Genomic DNA, 20,269 nt, shown 5'->3' on the forward strand with positions numbered 1-20,269 from the left:
AACTCCATAGGAGAGGCATGGCTGACAGATGACTCCCCAACATCTGTGTTATGTACACTGCACAGCTGAGGAGCCCCGGATCACTGTCAGAACATCGCAGAGATGACCTGTGCCTTCTTATGCCTTCTTCTTCTCCCTGCCCACCCCTGCAAACATATATATATAAATATCTACAATACAAATTGTGCGATTTTTAACAAAATGTAAAAATGGCAAGACAGATTAACATAATTTATAGTCATTAAAAGCTGTTCATGTAGCAGCTCAACATATGTTGTATAAATGTCCTATACCGAATAATTTATCAGATCTGACACAGTGCACATCATATTGTTTTATTTAATACACTTACTAAAATTTCATGGATCAAACATCACTTCTGAAAGCACAGAGAAAGCACCAGAAAATATTTATTCATCTCCCGTGATTTATTTTGATTACCCTTACAGCTACATGATAAAGTGGAACTCACAAAATTACAAGGTTAAGGTTTACACCATCATTGCTTCATCTACTAAAATATAACAAATGGCTCCATGTCTGTGTTATATTTTACTTTCATTTAGTGTTAAGTAGTACAGTAGGCTAAGCACTTAGCTGCCTACTGAATATTTTAATATTTTTAAATAGGACTTAAACATCCTAACCCAGGGAGTGGGAACTTAAGAAACAATCTTAGGAAAGAATAGCAACTCCTTTGTATGGTACTAGACAGAACAGTAGTGGCCAAAATGGAGAAATACACCTTTAAATTCTCTCCTCCTCAAAAGAGATCATAGAGGGACGCCTGGGTGGCACAGTCGGTTAAGCGTCCGACTCTTGGTTTTGGTTCAGGTCACGATCTCAGGGTCATGGGATTGAGCCCCGAGTCAGGCTTCATGCTCAGCACAGAGTCTGCTTCAGATTCTCTCTCCCTCTGCTTCTCCTGCTAGTGCTGTCTCTCTCTCTCTCAAATAAATAAATAAGTCTTAAAAAGAGAGAGATCATAGAAATAAGCATTGGCCCATATTAGAAAGTTAGTAGGAATTCACTGACTGCACAAAGGACCACAATACCACAATACCATGGTAGAGTTGGAAGATAAAATGGCAGCAAAACACATGGCTCCTAACCTTGAGGAATTCACAATCAATCAAATAGAAAGCAAAAGACAGGAACGTATACATTCCAAATGAACAACAACAAAATTCTTAGTGGATCTAAACCAATATTCAAATATTCAAAGGACAAAAAAAAAAGTAGGGGAGGGAACAGGAGAGAGAGAGAGAGGGAATTAGACACTGGCACTCAAGACTCTCATTCATCATCAATTTTCCTTTAAAATGTTTCATCTGGAGAAAGGTCTCCCAGGCAAGGAAAATGAGACAAAAAGGAAGATAAAAAGATCAGAGATGGGAGATGAGAGCCTGAAGTAGAAAAGGCCAATATAGCTCTTCAAGAAAATCACAAATGTTCGTTGGCCTGATCATTTTTGAGAGAACCATTAAAAATTTTACCAGATCAAGTTCCTTGGGAAAGAATACTAAGGAAAAAAACAAAAACAAAAAACAAAATCTGTTTCGATTTCCAATGAACGGTTTGGTTTAAAATGCGGTAAAAAGAGATGAAGACAAGAAAAAGATCTTTCTCAGGAACTAAGTTTTGTTTTCAGTTATAAACAATAATCACCCCAAGATATCTACAAAATAATCAACTTCCCACAAGGATTACTCTCAGGTACCCAAAGGGCCTCCATCTGTTTCAAGGCATAGACACTGTGGTCCAGAAGCAAGGCTTAAGCTTCCCCAAAACTTTGCCTTACCACCATCATGTGACAGGCGAGCTGACAGTCAATGAGATACTTCATGTGCAGTAGGAACCCACGAAGCCATATTATATTGTCTTACAAGTCGGGCAGCAGAGTGACTCTAGATGAATAACAGGTTACTGCAGGAATACTAAAGGGTCTCTCATACTGCACCCTCAGAAAGGAAAGATAAAGACTATGAAGTCAAATAGAGTTCAATATAAAAACAGTAAAGCTCCAATCTCACAAAAGAAAAGAATGAATAAGGGAAATAACCTTGCTCAGTTTCATGCATGGTGAGAACGGCACCTGAAAAATCATCAGTAAAAAACAATTTAACCCTTGCAGCTTTATGTCAGAGCAAAACCACCTCACCCATATTGAAGGGTTTATATGAAGACGAGCTGTAGTAATAATAGATAGCTTTTAAAATGGGCGGGGAGGGAGGCATGCATCAAAAAAAATTCAACAAGAGTTAATTGAGCGCACTGAAGAACAACGGGTTTGAGTGTTGCAAATTCTTGCTGGGACCCCTATCATCACCATCACTCTGGTATTTTATTTCTAGACAAGAAATATGTTTTACCTTTCTGAGATTATTTTCTGGTTACAAGCCAACCATTATGAACCTTTCAGTGAATCACTGAATAGGGCACTTAAAGGGATAAACAATTATAAAAATAACTCTGTCACAAGTGCATACATTTTATTTTATTTAGTGATGTAATAAGCTTAGGGGCATATATCAGGTCCAAAATGGTCTTGGTCATTAATTTAAGCAATAAATCATAGGTCTTGCCAACAATGACGGCAAACAGATGCTAACAAGGAAATGTATTATTTAATATTGCCATGTGTTATAAAAATGTAAGTGTGTTTAAGACATGTCTTAAATTTTTATAATAATATGCATTTAATACATTACTGTTTTGACACATGCAGGAATCAGATTTATAGGTCCCATTCCGTAGCTTCTTCTTCTGTGAACATGAGAGCATATTCTGTATTTTTTTTTTTAAAACAAGAGGGGAAACCCTTAAAGTGCATGCTTGCAACAATATCTAATTGGTTGTCTTGCTGTTTTGTAGTAAATAATGTCAACACTGAAACTCATTAAAAAGAATGAATCTACATGCCGGAATACAAAAATAGAACATTTTAAAATTACAATTTTTAAAGAAACACTATAGTCTAAGAAGAGCACTCTTTAATCAAGATGACAACTACTTTTTTTCATTCATTTTGAGCTGTTCTGTATGACACCAGACAAAAATAGACTAACTTGATTAATGAGTAAAGTTCAATATTAAAAAATGTGGAAGTAACTAGGTAAGAAAAATCCTACTTTATATTTATATCTTCATGCAAAAATCCTAAGAATCAAACAGTATCTCAAAACACAAACTAATTTAAAATTGAGTCTCTCTATCCAAATTATGCCAAACCATAATATTCACCTTCTAATATTTCCTTTCTGATCAGAAGGCTGACATCTCTTACCAGTAGGTTCAACCCTCCTAGGGAAAGGGCCTGTGAGAGAAGGGAATTAGGACATAAGGAACTAATCAAAAGCCACTTAAAAAAAAAAAAAAAAAAAAAAAAGGAGCTTTTTTACATCAACAAGATGCCAACTCCGCTAGAAGCATTTTTTATTTGCACATTATTTTGTCTGGGTGTCCTTTTCCATCAACTCTCCCAACTGCCGACATGGTCTTCCCCCTTTCTTATGTAGGCAAGAGTCCATGCTTTAGAACACTTGAAGAAGCAGTGCTTGGAGTATGGAAACTAAATTTTCTTCATTAAATCTACTGAAGCAGATATTAAAAATGCATTTAATATACTGGCGATGGTCGGTGGGCACCGCTGACTGTGACAGGCCGGTTACTGATGATGTGCCGTCAGATGGCCTTCTCAGCAGGCGCCTGGGTCTCAGGCTGCTGAAGGACAGCAATATCTTCCCTTGTGTGTAAGCTCTATTCATCTCCCAAGTATTTACTAAATCACAGGCCTCTGCACACATAGCCCACGTTTCAGAATATGCTAACAAATGATGGATGGCCTCGTCAATTCATTATGTCCTGAAAGCATGGTTTCCTGCCATTCCAATCATCAAACCTCAGTGCTTCAGAGCTGATCAGTCCCAGGGAATATATTTTGCAGGCTCGATTAAAAGAGTAGAAGTTCTTTCCATTAGAGGCTCTGACACTCTCCCCCCAGCGGTTTGTTGCTTCTAACAATTATTTGGGCAGAATATTCACCAAGTTCAGACAATATTCAGACAATATAACATTGACAGGTTTTTTTTTTTTTCTGATATTTGCTAAGATGTAATTTACCTATGACAAAACAGTTGAGATATTTAATAGTGAAATTTGTGTTTTAAAATAATTTTCCTTTTATGTACAGCAAGAAAAACCTTTAAAATATTTTATATCATGTAATATTCTAATGTAAATGCATTAGTGGGTACATTTCAAAGGAACTTTCAAGGGAATAACCCGTCTCTAAATCATCTAAACCTTTTAAGACAATAATTCATGAGAGTTCTGTTAATTATAATCTAGATAAAGGTACAAACTACTTAAAAATTCTTCTGACAGTTCCAAAGTTAGATAATAAAAGTTCAACTTCTCAAAGAAATAAACCCCTTAAAAGAAGATATATTTTCATTTCCAAGGTTATATATGTCAGTTGTCTTTTCTTTAAGCCATTAAGAACATTTTTATTTTTAGCTATGGCTTATCTATGGAACAGAAAATAATAGCACACTCATACCTTTCACTCAGAAACAGTAAACTTTATAAATAAACGGACGAACTTACCACAACTAAACAGATAGCTGAGCTTTGAGGAAATGGGGTAGTGTTAAAGAGCTAAACAACTTGCTATAAATAAGCTCCTGAAAATGCTAAAAATTTAAAAAAAAAAAAAGTGTCATACTCCCATTTAGCCAATAGCTGGGTAGGCTCCGAAGTACCCACAATCAGCATAAGCTCTGCCATTCACCTCAACCTTGACCTCAAGATTAAGCTCACTTTTATTGCGCACAAAGGTCACCTGTATTAGGTCAAAATTCAAAGTCCCTTGTCAGAAAAGGTTGATATATTCCAACCTTTCCTTCTCCATGCATCAAATTTTTCATGGTAAAGTCATATTCAGCAGACAGTATATTCAGCAATTTATTGTGCCATTGTAATACAGTGCAGAATACAATTGTCCAAAAAGCTATAACATGAATAAAATATTTTTCATGACAATGTACCAAATCTAGACTCCTCACACACCCTTAACAGATGAAATAAAACTAACCGAGTCTGGTTTTCACACTTCAGAAGAGTTATAAGGCATTGTCCTCAAAATACATTCCATAGTACAATTATGACTTTTCCATTACCTTTGGCTACAGGCACTATTTTTCAGAGTATCATTCAAATTTTTAAGTATTATTATTATTAAACACAATGATTTCTAACCAGTTTTAATACCTTTATTCCAATCTGGTCTAAGTAGCTTAAGTGAAGTGTGAAATAGGTCTAAACCTAAAAGCCTCTCCTCAACCTAGAACCTAGAAGATATGCTCTACAGTAAACAGAATAGAAAAAGAAGGGGAAGAATTACTATCTTGCCCAATTCATTATTATTCCAACGATATGATTGGCAGAACTGCACAAATAAGATAAATTAAGCAAATTCTTTGCAGGCAGCATTCTAGGATACACTGTAATTACTAATAACCAAAGCCTTAAGGGGCAATATACCTATTTTCTTTAAAAAGTTTATGCACTTTCTTTGTGTTTACCACAAGACCTTTTCATAATCAGTATTAGTAGCATGGATAGATTTTAAGATTGTTTAAAAAGCACTCATTCTTCAAATTTATTAATACCTATATTAAACACTAAAACCAGTGTTTACACTCATATTATGATCTGGAGCATCCCACAAAATCTCCATGCCCTGGAAGACTTACACCTGAACTCACATAATTACTGGACTCCAGCTAGTTCCTGGTGGCAGAATCCTGACTCCAAAACTGGTATTCATCCTAATATCTTTCATAAATTCATAACCACCTTGCTATCAAGGTAGGGCGGGAATATAAAAGTATTCCAGAATATGGAAGTTTATATTTGAAGAGTAATTAGACTCCTTCCTTAAGTATTTAAGAAAATACTTAAAAATTTTCAGGTTTTAACATTCTCACTTACCCTGGGGGGGGAGGGGGGGGAGAAGAATCAACCTAAACCTACATATCCTCATCTGTCATCCCAAAATATATCCCATCTTGGTTGCCACTATCATCTAAGGACTTTACTGTAATTGACTAAAAGTAGGTTTCCTATTATCCTGGGAGTAAATGAAAAACACTTTGGAAACCTAGAAAATAAAGGGGCTGGTTTTAGGCAAAATTTTTTCAGTTCTGATGTTCTGAGTCTAATTATTATAAGCAAAAATACCATTACAATGAACATCCTTAAATCAATAATGGTAACAATAACAGAAACAGCAAAAATTTATTCAGCACAGTACTAGGAACTATGCTACTCATTTTATATGTACTACCACATTTCAAGTTCATAACAATCCCATTTTATAAATAAGGCATCAAGCCATGAAGTAAGTTACCCAAGGTCACCCAGCAAGTAACTCATGAAGCCAGAATTCATATGTCTATTTCCAGAACCAAGCTCTTTAAGCCAATTTATAAAACTGCCTTTACAACAAAAACCTGAACCACTTTCTGGAGTTCCCAATAATGGGTTTTGCCTCCTATCGATTTATAAAATAATTAACCATAAGCAGAGAGAGCTAATAAAGCACCCAAGGTCAAGCATAGGCTATGACAACTCTGCCAAACTCAACACCACTTGGCCAGCCCACTCATGTGGGCCTATCCCCACAAAGAACTTCTCTTGCTATTCTAAAAGGCACATATTCTTGCCTAATGTTGTTAATTTTATTATCCATTTGTTTTAACTATATACTGTCATATTACTTTATTACTGACACTTTAAACGTAGAAAAGAAACACATTTGAACATGTGATAATTGAATCTTTATAAAATTGGACAAAATCAAATTATAATCAACTGGGTATCTTCCCATTTGTTTTTCATTATAATTACAGAAATGCCTTATTTTCTTTTTATACTGGAGTGACCGCCAACCGAAGACATAACAGCTAAGCTTGAAGTTTCTCAAAAAAATAATTTCTGACATGATAAACCCTCAAGTATACCATTGGAACATTTCCAAATTCCCAGAGAGTGTAAAGAATCACTGTAATATCCCTAAAGTTAGCTAATTAATCTATTTCGAAAGGAATCAATTTTCCTTAAATGAGACATATATATGTGGATTTTTTTCTTTTTTAACCAGGCAGCATTTTTCTCAGGTCAGTTCAATCAAATGTCCATTATGATATATATCATAATACCAATAATATACTAGGTACTGCTAAGGCTCACAACTGGCATTCTAGTTCCCACATTAACTATGGTAGGGAAAAAAAATATATGTATCCTCTCTTTAGACAAAAAAAAAAGGGGGGAATAGCCCAACAAAAATATTGTAAGAATAAATGAAATACAGATGTAAGCATTTTGAGTCCTTTTAGAAAAAAAAAGCGATAAAAAAAAACAGAATAAACTGGGTTAAGAAAATTCTGGAAAAGACATGTTATAGGGCCATAACGTGCAATGCAAAAGTCTCAAATTGGTGATGGTATGCAGTGGTGAGGGGGGCTTAAGAAATGCCTTTGGTGGCAGTGGGGAGAGCCCAGGTTTGTCACACGTTAGCCAATTTCTGTGGTGTAAACACTCCCGCCGTGGCTGATACTAAGCTACTGGACGTGAGGTCACAGTTTATGTAGAGTCAGGAAAAGATACTTATCATCAACTCGCACAAGCCAGAAAGAGCCTGCTCCAGCACCCGCTGGCTGTGGGCCAAATTCAGCCCACAGACTTGTTCTGTCTGGCAGGAAACCAGTGGCCCACAGTGTCTTTAAAAATTCCAACAAAGTGACAACATTTAAAACTCAGAATATTTCTTCTAAAAAGTGAGATAGAGAGCTGCTTTCTAGAGAATAAAAGACCCAGTGGCACAGGGCATAAGGTGGCATAAGGTGGCCATTGCCACATTAGTACCCACGACTGTCCTTCCCCTTAGCCACGATCCCAACCAGGCCAGCTTCATTCATTCACTCCTTGTTGGTACCTGTCTGGCCCCTCAGGAGACAGGAATCTGAGATCTCTAGTTAAAGAGCACAAAGGGAGAGTGTGACCTCCAGATGTGTAACTTTGTTCAAATCACCCGGTTGCACTCTTCCTTCGGTTTCTGCGTCGACAACATTAACTGATTTGACTAGATGGTGGCTAATTGGTATCTCAATCCAACCCTCTAGAAGTCACTGAATCTAAAATAATGAGACAGGTACGCAGGTTCCTCTGGAGAAACTTTTGTGATTTGCGCTGGAAGAGTCTCCAGCATGTCCACCACAGTGCAAATAAAAATTCAAACGTTATAAACTGGAGGTTAAATGTATTTTATTTTTACATATGTATTTTAGTTGGCCTCACGAAATAAGAATCCAGATAATGTTGACTTCGCCAGTTAAGAAATGATGTTTGTGAGCTATTTGTTACATCTAAACTGTAAGAGTCTGTGGGGTTTTTTAATGCTATACAACGAAGAGTCTCTCTCACAGCCCCAGTCCATTTACTATCTTAGCTAAATGGGGCTTGAAGTGCAAGTTAATTTCAAATTTTATTAGCTTTCCCTACTAATATTATCAGCAAAAACAAATAGCAGTGTAATATACCTTGAGCAAAAGATGGTATCAGCTTGGAAGAGTTACAGACAGAAACAAAAGAGGAAAAAAAAATAAATTGCCAGTCTAATTTCAAATGTGATTGTATAAAGATGCATTTAAATGACGCTTTACTCTCCCACATCCCATCTACCAAGAAGGCTATCCCTACAAAGAGCCTTATTCCCCTACTAGTCTTAAACACCACCCTATAAGTTAGAGAATCTCAGGAGGCTAAGGTGTGGCACAGCCATGAGTGACAAACCACAAAGAGATTTCACTCTGTGTTTCTATTCATGCTGGCCCTGGAGTTGGGTACCCACAGCATTCCTAGATTAAACATCGCCAGGGTCATCCCCTGACCCTCTGAGAGTGATCACAAATATTCATGACAAACATAATTCATGAGTTTGAGGAGTATAAATCTGAATCTTTCATACCACTAGCCTGACTTGGGGAAGACCACATCAATCAGCTACTAAGTGAGCTTAACCAAACACCTGCACCACAAAGCTTTAGACCTTTGCCATCCTCTCTAGTGCTCACTGCATGTTTGGAGATTCCATCAGTCATGAAGTGATAACCCTGGTAAGTATCAAGGGCGTGCTATGCCTCCTATTTCCTAAAACAGGGTAAATACAAGATTAGAGTTTACAGCTCATCCTTTCTTGAGCCTGGAGCAAAGGACAAGTCTCAACAATAATAAAAATAAATATGTGAGAAATAGATGAGTTATGTTGGAGGGGAGAGGAGGGTGACAACGTACCATGTATTTTTAAGTCTTAGTCTTGTAAATGACTACCACTCCCAGGACATCCTCAGAAAAAGCCCAAGCTTCATACAGAATCACTCCAATTAGCAGGTGCCAGCACCTGGTCAGGGAAAGACCCAGTACTTACTTATTTGACTGAATAACAGTATCAAAAAACATGAATCCACTTACTTTTTCCTCTGCTTGTACTGCTTTCTCAGATTCAAAATATTTATTCCCATGGTCTTCAAGTTATTTCTCTAAGTTTAAAAGTTTTCAAACATTTTAAGCAGCTGAATCTCAATATTGAAAACACATAAAGGAAATAAGGAAATAATTCTTAAGATATTTTAACACTTTACTTTGGATAGAAAATTGCAGACCTCTCCATTATCTCAATGATACTTCAGGTGTTTATCAGGTCACGATTTGAATACCAAACATGAGCTGTAAACTCTAATCTTGTATTTATCCTCTTTAGGTTAAAAGACAAATAAAAAAACTTTATGCACTGTCCTGAAACCAGAAGGAACAGAAAAGATCAGCCCTCAGGCAAGAGAAAGCACTTGAAAAAGTTGACAATGTCAATCCTGTCACTGTTCCCTGGCAAGAAGGAAGCTTTGAGTTATGAAGAAGAACTATTAACTCTTAAATACATTATATCAAGATGCCTCCTGAAAGGTAGGGATGGAAAGAAAGAGGAAAGAACTAAAGTAGAGGCAGGTATTTAGTACCCCAAAGTGGCCAGGCTATTACTGGACTCCAAAGTCCAGTAATAGCTGGACTTCTGACCAGCTATTACTATCTTTAATACACAAGGCACAGACTGCTCCATGCTGGTCTCGAAGCCCATGGAGCGAGCAAACCATCCTGGAGCTGGCTGTGTGCTCTATTCCCCCTAAGAAATGGGGACTCGTCATTCAGTTAGAAGCTGCACCTCAACACCTTTACTGTGTTCACTGTGTACCAGCTCATGGGAGAAGAAATCTAACAGCAGAAAGAGAGAAAGGCACCTTGAATTAAACATTTGAAAACATTTCCTCTCAGGAAAAAGCCAACTGAAAATAAAGGAAAATTTATTCTTTACCCATCTCCCATATGATTTTCACACCGGTATGTAACTTTTATATATTAAGGTCACTTTTCCTACTTAACTCTGGAAAAGTACTTGTATATTGATTGTTTTGTTTTTAAGGAAAATTCAACCAATATGGCAAAACTGCACAAAAGGTGTAATAAAAACATACTGGTAAATTCAGTCAACATTTGCTGAAAGTCAAATAATAAGATCTTATTACCCTAAACATCTATTGAACATTTTTCTCCTAGGGAGATATATAATTCCTCCTTATTGTGTCTGTAAACATTCTGATACGAGTTATTACTTAGTAGACTAAAGTTTGATGTCTGAATATAGACTTTAAAATGAAGTTAATAATCTAATAACATGAAAACTTCCCCCCTCAAACTAATAAGAAATAGAGTCAGCATGGGTTCTTCTCAAGATAACATTATCTGAGGTTTTCTCCAAATACTCTTTCATAGAAATTCAAGCTACTTTTGCAACCATGAAAATCCAAAAAGGCACAGATATCTGATCAAAGCACAAGGTGCCATATCCTTAATAAAATAATCTTCCAGAAGAGTCTTTAAGGCTAGGTGTACAATGCAACAACAAAATAAAAATCTGAAATCTTTTTTTTTTTTTAAGATTTTATTTATTTATTTGAGAGAGAGAGAATGAGAGAGAGCACATGAGAGGGGGGAGGGTCAGAGGGAGAAGCAGACTCCCTGCTGAGCAGGGAGCCCGATGCGGGACTCGATCCCGGGACTCCAGGATCATGACCTGAGCCGAAGGCAGTCGCTTAACCAACTGAGCCACCCAGGCGCCCAAACCTGAAATCTTATGAAATAAAAAATCATATTTTAAAAGATGACTAAAGGAAATACATGAAATAACCATATTCTTTTCTTAGGCCACTTTTTAGGCCAATTTCTTTTCCAATTTGCCCTAAAGACCAAAAAAATACTCCTAGATATATTTCCTAAGTACATGAGTACTATTTTTGAAAGTCATGTAAATTCGTTTTATTTCCTTAGCAAAACCACCAAAAGAATTTCCAGCTCAATAAAAGGCTGATTTTTTTCTCCCTTTACAAGCTATTCTCATTCATTATTCTGGAACTCAGGTGCACCACAGCATTATCAAAAGAATAGAAAATTGACCACAAATTGAGAACCAACTATCAATTCAACTGTGAGAACAAGGCGAATAGGAATAATCTTCCAATTTAAGTAAATCACTACTAATTATAGACTGCAATGTGCTACTGTAATTCTTAAAAATCAGTGCATCTGGGTTCAAAAGTTTGGTTTTGTTTTTTTCTAAATGACATTATATATTACTATGAAAGATTTAAGACAAGTTTCTGATATCTGGGCCATATTCAACTAATGATCAAATCCATGTGTTCAGAGCCATATAATCAACTGATCCGTATCAAAGCAAAATTTTGTTTTATATGTTTCGGAAGGTTAGTACTCAGACATTTCTTCTACTATAGGCCAGCTACCAAATCCTAATAATAACAATAATCATATTTACCATCCATTAAATACTTATCAGAACGTCTACACTACGCTAAGTGTTTTACATGCCTTATTTTACTTAATCCTCACCACAGACTTAAAGACCTGAATGGCAAGAGGCAATACACAGAGTAAGAGTAAGAGTCTGCAGCCGGACCCTGCCTGGGTTTGAATCCCTCTTCTACTTCTTAGCAGTGGAGCTCTATCCCTTTTTTTGTTTGTTTTTTTTACAGATGAGGCAACTGTGACTCAGATAAAGGTGGCAAAACCAAGTCATTCCCCAAGAACAAACCGTTATAGGAAGCAAAACACAACGGAATACAAGACTCCCCATGGATCAAGAGAATAGCTTAAAATGCATCACTGGAGGTGGGGGGGGTAACTGTAGTCAACAGCAGCACCAAAATAAACTAAGCCACCCTGAACAAAGGTAAAACTTAAATAAAACTGCTTGTCCCAAGCAAGTCCCTTAGCTACTCCACTCCTAACTAGACCAGACCCTAGGTCCACCATCAACTACCACTAAGTTCTACCCTGGCAAATACACAATACAGCCAGCCCTACCTCCAGTTCTCAGGTAAAAGTAGGTGAAGATCTCAAGAAAACGAACCAATTCTATTGGTTTAAATAGAGGGAGCCCGGCCAAACAAGTTTTTAACTACTCCTTGTGAGATTTATCTAGGAACAGCCTCATATGAGTAAATGGTTGCCTATACTATGGCCCAGGAGTGGGAAAACAGTAGGTGTTGTGGGCCAAGACAGAAAACATAATGGGGAAGGCACTCTTAGAAACAGCTGAGCCAGAATCTCTAAGGGAAAAGATATAGCAGTAATGTAAAGACACTTGCTTGCTTAGAGATGTATGGTATCAAGAGTTTGACTTCTGACTCGTTAGTATAGGCATAAATAGCAACCAAATAACCAATGCACGGCAAGGGAACTCAGGGAAAAATTAAATTTGTGCCAAAGGGCTTAGTTTATCAGCAAAAGAATTTCTAACCAAGGCATATCTCCTCAAAGAAACCCACTTGACTCAAGATACATGTAGTAAATGTTCCACAAATTCTTTGTGGATTCTGTGATTCTAATAATTTACGGCTACTGGATATGTCTTAAACTCTTTCCTCAGACTACAAGTTATTCAAAATTAATGACTACAATGTCTTATCCGTTTTCTAAAAAATACTCGAATAGTGCTGCAGACATAGTGAGCACACAGTGAATTATGACAGACCAAATGCCAAGAGAGGTGAATGAACTGCAAGTACCAGTGAAAATCATGGGCTGACTGTGTGATGGATTGTTTCACATGAAATGGTGGTAGTAAATGATATTAGTTGAAAGAGTATTCCAGTGAGAGAAATAGGAAAATTACCATTAGGCAAATACCGGTGATAACAATTTCAAGCAAGAACCACTGATGGATGCTTATATCAACAGAAAAGTGTGATATGAGAAAAAGAATATTTGCATAGACTCAAAGGATATCCCCACAAGGTAATTATTGGAAAGGGAATAGTAGTAATTTTATAATGGAGAAACTTGGCAGACATCACACCTTAACCAAGTGAATAAGGTTAACCTTACCAGCAATAAAACATAAAAAGTCATGCACCCCCTGAGATGATGTACGGAGAAGGGTACAACAGCACTTCTGGGGTATTTTTGCCAAAAAGGTTTACCCTCAATCTAATCATAACAAAACATCAACTACAAAGGGCATTCTACAAAATAATTGGCCAGTACTCTTCAAAACTGTCAAGATCATAAAAGACAAAAAATAATGGTAAGGAACAGCCACCGGCTGGAGGAGCCTAAGAAGACATGACAACTAAATGTAATGTGTGATCCTGGAATAGCAAAGGGATGTTAGTGAAAAATCTAGCAAAAGTTCAAAACAGGCCTATAGATTAATTAACCGAACTACAATAAAATTAATTTCCTGATTTTTATAATTGTACTATGGTTATGTAAGAGGTTAACACTAGGGGAACCTGGGTGAACTGTATATGGGAACTCTCAAAGAATGACTAAAATCAGATACATATGTAGTGTTTAGGCAGGAAAAAAAAATGTAAAATATAACCTGACTGGGCTGGGGGGCTTCTACCTGAATAAGGACGTCCAGGAAATAAGCTGGGAGATGCAAATCAATGAATGTATCCTCAGCAAGTACTTAGATACAGTATGCCCTATATTCTTGGGCCCAAAGGGTCCATTATCTGTAAAACTGCAGATCAGAAAAGAATAGGAGGGTGAATTTTGGAGCTGTACAATATTAGACATCATAAAGCCTTATCCCTTCATTTTAAATTGAACGATTATAAAACCAGAGGGTTAAGAGGACTGCACAGGCTCAACCTAGTGACTTGTAAAGACATAAATTTGTAATTTCAGTGAAAACAAGGAAGTCATGGATAAGTGAGGCTAGCAAGAAGCCACAGTGAGTGTATGGGGTGGGGTGGGGATTAAGCCACATCTTCACCTTTTAGCTAGACAAATTAAAAAATTAATAAGAAAGAAAGCCACAAAGAATCTAGAAGAAAATTTAGGTGAAGATTTAGTTTTCATGTCTTAGGACAGGACAGGACTTTCTCAGCAAAAAAAGGATAAACTTAAAGTTAAGCATATAAAAAACAGAAAAAGTGGCACCTGGGTGGCTCAGTCAGTTAAGGGTCTGCCTTCGGTTCAGGCCATGATTTCAGGGTCCTGGGATGGAGCCCCATAGTGGGCTGCCCGCTCAAGGGGGAGTCTGCTTCTCCCTCTGCCTCTCCAACCCCCCAGCCCCCACTCACGCACGCTCTCTCTCTCAAATAAATAAATAAAATCTTTAAAAAGAACTTTAAAAAACTAAAAAAATAGAACAATATTTAAAAGCAAACAACTGGGAAAATACCTGCAACAGATGTGACATGTAAAGGATCAACATCCTTAACATACGCAGATCACTAAACAATAACAAATCAATAAACAATAATAGCAAACACTCCAATATAAAATTAGACAAAGGACAGCAGGCAGGTAACTCAAAAAGAAGAAAGTTAAATGGTCAATAAACAACTGGGGAAATACACAATGCACTATAATAAAAAATACAAATTACAAAATGTCACTCTTAATCAATCGTACTAAAGATTAAATAATGACACTCTTTAATGCTGGCCAAAGTTGTAGAGACAGATACTCCCCTGCCCTGGTAGTAATAGGATTAGTATCATCTTTTTTTTTCTTTTTCTTTTTTTTTTTTTTGAGAGGGAGAGAGGCAGGGGAGAGGAGGGGGGAGAAGCACAGGGAGAGGGAGAGAACCTTAAGCAGGCTCCAGGCCTAGCTCAGAGCCCAAGGGAGGGCGGGGGCTCCATCTCACAACCCTGAGATCATGACCTGATTTGAAATCAAGAGTTGGACACTTAACCAACTGAGCCACCAAGGTGCCTTAGTATAATCTTTTTGATACTAATTTGTCAATATACACCAAAATCCTTCAAAATATACATATCCTTTGATTTGAAATAGCTCATAGTTGCCAAAGTGTGGTCAATGGACTCCAGTGGACTCCTGGAGTCCCTGAGACCCTCTCAGGGGTCTACAAAGTCAAAACTATTTTTATGGAACTAGTAAGACATGATTTACCTTTTTCCCTGTGTGAAATCTGCATGGATGATACAAAAACAATAGTGGGTAAAACTGCTAGCCCCTACGCATAAATCAAGGCAAACTGTTCTAGGAGTCACCGTAAATTTCACTGCAACACACTTGCAGGACAAAGAAAAAAAAAAAAAAGCCAGTTTGGGACTCCTGGTTGGCTTGGTTGGTAGAGGATGCTGACTCTTGATCTCAGGGTAGTGAGTTCAAGTCCCATGTTGGGCATAGGGTTTACTTAAAAAAAAAAAAAAAAAAAAGGCCAGTTTCATATAAGAATATCTTAAGATTCACTTATTAATTTTATTAAACCTCAACCTTTGAATACGCATCCTTTTAACATTCTATATGACAAAGTAAGAAGCAAATACAAAGCACATCTACGGCATATCAAAGTATGATGGCTGACTCAAGGGAGAACACTTACATGATTGTTGTAGAGCTGAACTAGCCACTTTTTCCATGGGACAACTTTTTTACTTGAATGAGCAATGAACAAAGTATAATTATTTAGATTTGGGTATCTGGAAGACATTTTCTGAAAAATAAACAATGTGAGCCTGTCACTTCAAAGAAAACAACTGATAATATTTGCTGCAATGATAAAATTTGCTTTCAAGGGAAAATTCAAATATTGGAAAACTCTGCACCCATCACCATAAGCCTGACAGCTTCAAATCTTACATACTTTTCTGATGAGATCAGTGGGGATATTAATGAATATGATTTTTTGATAATGTATAATGAAAGGTGACAACATTTGGAAGATTTGCATAACTCACAACCAACATTTTACAAACAAACAATGCATGGATGATAAAAATCATGCATGGGTGAAAGATCCACTCAAAGTTCAAGACAGGCCAGTGGATTGTAATATAACAGAGTGAAAAGCTCCATGATATGGTTTCACATTCTACATTGTAAATTAACCTTTGAGAAAATACCACTTGTTAGGTTTTATGTAGTAACAAAAATATCCACATTATCTAGAAAGCCTATTAAATTATTCTTCTCTTTTCCAACTACATCTGTCTGAGGCTAGGGTTTCTTCATATTCTTTAATCAAAACAACATATTACAACAGGTTGAATACAGAAGCAGATGTCTTCCTTCTATTTAAGACAGCCACTAAAGAGATCTGCAAAAGTGTAAAACAATGCCATTTTCTCACTACTTTTTTGAAACAATGGTTATTAATCATAAAAATATGTTAACACAAAATGGGTTTATTATTGTCATTTTTAAATAAATTATTTTTTTTAATTTCCCAATTTTAATTTGTATTTTGGTACATATCAACAGATGTAATCTACGTAAACAAAAGTTCTTTGGGGTCTTTGAGGCTTATTTAGAGCATAAAGAGATCTGGAGACCAAAAAGTTTGGAAACTACGGATACAGTCACTCTCACATCTGTGAATCTAAAGTAAGAAAATAAGCAGAAGACTGGGCATTATATAACAACTACATCAGAAAATTAGAAAAACAAAACTTCTGATGTCCAATAATAAGAAAGTGGATGGTACATATAGAATGTGATATTATTATTTATTTGAAACAAACTGTGAAGAATTTTAGGAGAAGTGCTCACAATATGTGAAGTAAGAACAGGAAGACCTACAAACTATATTAGTAGGGGCAGTATTACACTGAAAAAAAGACTACACGGAAATACATAAAATGTTAAAAGAACCTTTCTGGGCCAGGCAATTATGAATACTTTTTTGTTTTCTTTACTGAGCATGCACAACTTTTAAAATCAGGAAGATAAAACTTTAGCAACTTTTAAAAAACATTTCCATACTGGGGAGCCCGGGTGGCTCAGTGTGTTAAGCTTCTGACTCTTGATTTCACCTCTGGTCATGATCTCGGGGTGGGGAGATGGAGCCCTGCATGAGGCTCTGCACCCGGCATGGAGTCTACTTAGGATTCTCTTTCTCCCTCTCCCCCTCACTCTTCCTCTCCCCCTGCTCCCAAACCTCCACGCTCCTGCACATGCTCTCTCTCCCTCTCTCTCTCTCAAATAAAATCTTAAAAACAAAAACAAAACCATTTCAGTACTTTTTCTTTAGAACTCAGTGTATGCAAATGCCAACAAAAAATAATTGTCACTCTTATTATTATTAATATGAAGACTAATCCAGACAGCTTAATGTAGAATTCTGAACTGAAAGTCAAGAAACCTGTATTCTACATTGTTTTGCCATTAAACATCTCTGGGATTTTGACAAGTCACTTAACCTATTCGAACCACCAGAAATTATCTATGAGGTCCTTATCTGACTCTCTAGTAAAATGAACTACCAAATCTAAAGGTTGTTCAAGGCCTTTGCAACAACCACCTAGTGTAAAACAGTGCCGTTATGAAAACTGTGAAGTCAACTCCAAAAACCACACTGTTAATAGAATTTCCACTCATGCTGCTAAATGACCCTTTAATCCCTTCTTTTGCAGAGTAGTACAGACTCTGTAAATAAAGTTTCCAGTGGAAGAAGAGTTAGTTATTTCCTGAATGGTATTTGGGAAAATTGAAAAATATTTGGCCATATCATGAATAGGGGGGGAAAAAAGCGTATAAGAGAATAGGCAAGAGAGCATGGTGCCCCTAACGAAGGGCATCCTTCATTAGTGTACTTCCTAAGTCCTCCATAAGCATATGGGGAGGTTACTTCTTATGGAGATAAGGTGACAAGGGAAAAAAAAAAAAGAGATAAAAAGAGGTGGGGAAAAAGAGGAGAGGAAAAGAAAGAGAAGCAAAAATACAGTAGTAATATGAGAACATAACAAGAGCTCCATCTTCAAACTGCCCAGAAAAATCTACCTATTCCCTCAGCTAACCAGCCTTCCCCCATTTCATTGTTCATTGACAGAGCTGGCAAGAGTTAATGAAAGAAAATTAAATTCCAATCTGTCAATTTTGTTCCTTGTTGGCAAGTTTGAAAAAAGTCTTACAAACTATAAAAGGAAAAATATTGCCTTTAATTATACCTGGAAAATATTAAAAATATTTTACAGATGAGGAAAACTGACTCCTTCAAAAAACAGAGGTCATAAAGACCTTTAATTTACTCTTCAATTTGTACTTTATTAATACCAATTATCCAGTAATCTCTCTTTCTTCAAGAAAACACTTCTTTGGTGATATCTGTGCAAGGGTGGGAAGTATGAACTACACCTGGAATGTGTGTGTGTGTGTATATATATATATATATATATATACACACACACACATATATATATATATTTTAACAACCATATATGCATATATATGTATATATGGTTGTTAAAATGACCAGTCTTGACCCAAGAGTGGAATCCCTAGCGCACCAGTCTCCGACTGGACTGACAAACACTTGAGATCACCTAATTGCTTTAGAGAGTCGAAGTTGAACAGCAGGAGGCCTCTTTAGGCCTGTGGTCCCTTGTTTGTTTCCAGGGGCCAATCGAAAAGGGTCTTCCACTTCCTCCTTCTGAATCTAGAATTTGCATTTCCACTTTGAGAGGGCCCGGCCACCTATCATTCATTCCTAGTATCTGTCAATTAACCAGACATTTATGAAGCACCTACTATGTGCAGCCACCACATAGAACACACCAAGTTTTCAATAAACGTTTCTGAACTCGAATTTAATTTCAAGGTCTTGGGAGACTGCCAGGGATTCATCCGTTTAAGAGTCTCCTGTGGAAGGCAGGTGAAAGAAGAAACCTTCTCACATCCTTGATCTCCCAACAACCAGACACTCTTGTTCCTCCCCGCTCGTGTGTGACACGTGGCTCCTAAGCGCTGGCTGGGATGCCCAGGCACAGCTGCTGCGGGCAAAGCGCCGTGCGAGTGGAGAGACGGACACTTACCTGGGGAACCTCTGCTTCAGCTTCCTCAGGCTCTGCCTGGTAGGCGGTACAGACACTAGGCACTGGGCTATCTCGTCGTACTGGGCTTTGGTCAGTATCATGTTGGGCCAGGGACTGGAAAGTGGCGGGGACAAGGAAAACACACCCTGGGCTCCAGCAGCCTTGGTGCCGGGAGACGAGGGGTGGGCACACAGCGGCACGGCGCTGGCTCCTAGTCTTCTTTGGCTTGTTCCTGTACCCCCTTCACCACTAGCTGCTGCACAGCTTAGGCTTCACCCAGCTGCTCGGCGACGGGGGGAGGGCTGTAGACCCGATTGCCCTACCTTGGCTCTCTGAGCAGCCGCAGTGGGCCCGGCCGAAGGCAACCGGCCGCCATGATGGTTAAGGGCAAAACGACCAGGAAGTAGCTGCCGTCCACAGACGTGGCGCCTAAATCGCTGCGGGCTCCCGTGCAGGCAGCGTCCGCCAGGGATCAACCTCGTTTGTTTGCTGAATTCACTCTCCCGGCTACCAGAAGCCAGGGAGCCCCAGCGCACAGGCCGGGCGGCAGAGCATAAAGGTGCCGCACGATCCTTAAGCGTGAGCCCCGGAAAGAGACTGCTTGGGCGCGCGATTTGAATACGCTTCCAGACGCGCCGTCTTAGCGCAGCTCCAATCGGAGGCCGACAAAGAAAGTCGTCCTCGCCCAAGTCTCTCCGCACTCTGAGAGCGGGAACCTGGCAGTGAATCCCCACCGGCACAGCTGTGGACACACGGCTTGGCTTGTGCTGAGAAGTCCGACAACTTCTGCAGCTCGCGTGGAGGCACTTTTGGTCATGTAGGGACACAGAATAGAAAACAAA

General features: G+C 37.9%; 1 protein-coding gene across 8 annotated transcripts in view; it reads right to left on the minus strand.

Moving 5' to 3' along the window:
• The window catches only part of CDIN1 (CDAN1 interacting nuclease 1), a 205,265-nt gene extending 185,249 nt beyond the window's left edge, over window positions 1–20,016 (minus strand). For 7 of the 8 annotated variants that reach the window (XM_054513619.2, XM_054513618.2, XM_064570707.1 and 4 more), the window contains exon 1: window positions 19,428–19,744. In XM_054513619.2, the coding sequence (XP_054369594.1) occupies window positions 19,428–19,528 (101 nt within the window). In that variant the 5' untranslated portion in view covers window positions 19,529–19,744. The other variant, XM_064570703.1, reaches the window with a different exon arrangement.
• Window positions 20,017–20,269: the final 253 nt, after the last annotated feature.

The sequence above is a fragment of the Mirounga angustirostris genome, unplaced genomic scaffold (genome assembly GCF_029215605.1).
Source record: "Mirounga angustirostris isolate CCGP_5_RB_7025 unplaced genomic scaffold, mMirAng1.0.hap1 SCAF_9, whole genome shotgun sequence".
Lineage (NCBI taxonomy): Eukaryota > Metazoa > Chordata > Mammalia > Carnivora > Phocidae > Mirounga > Mirounga angustirostris.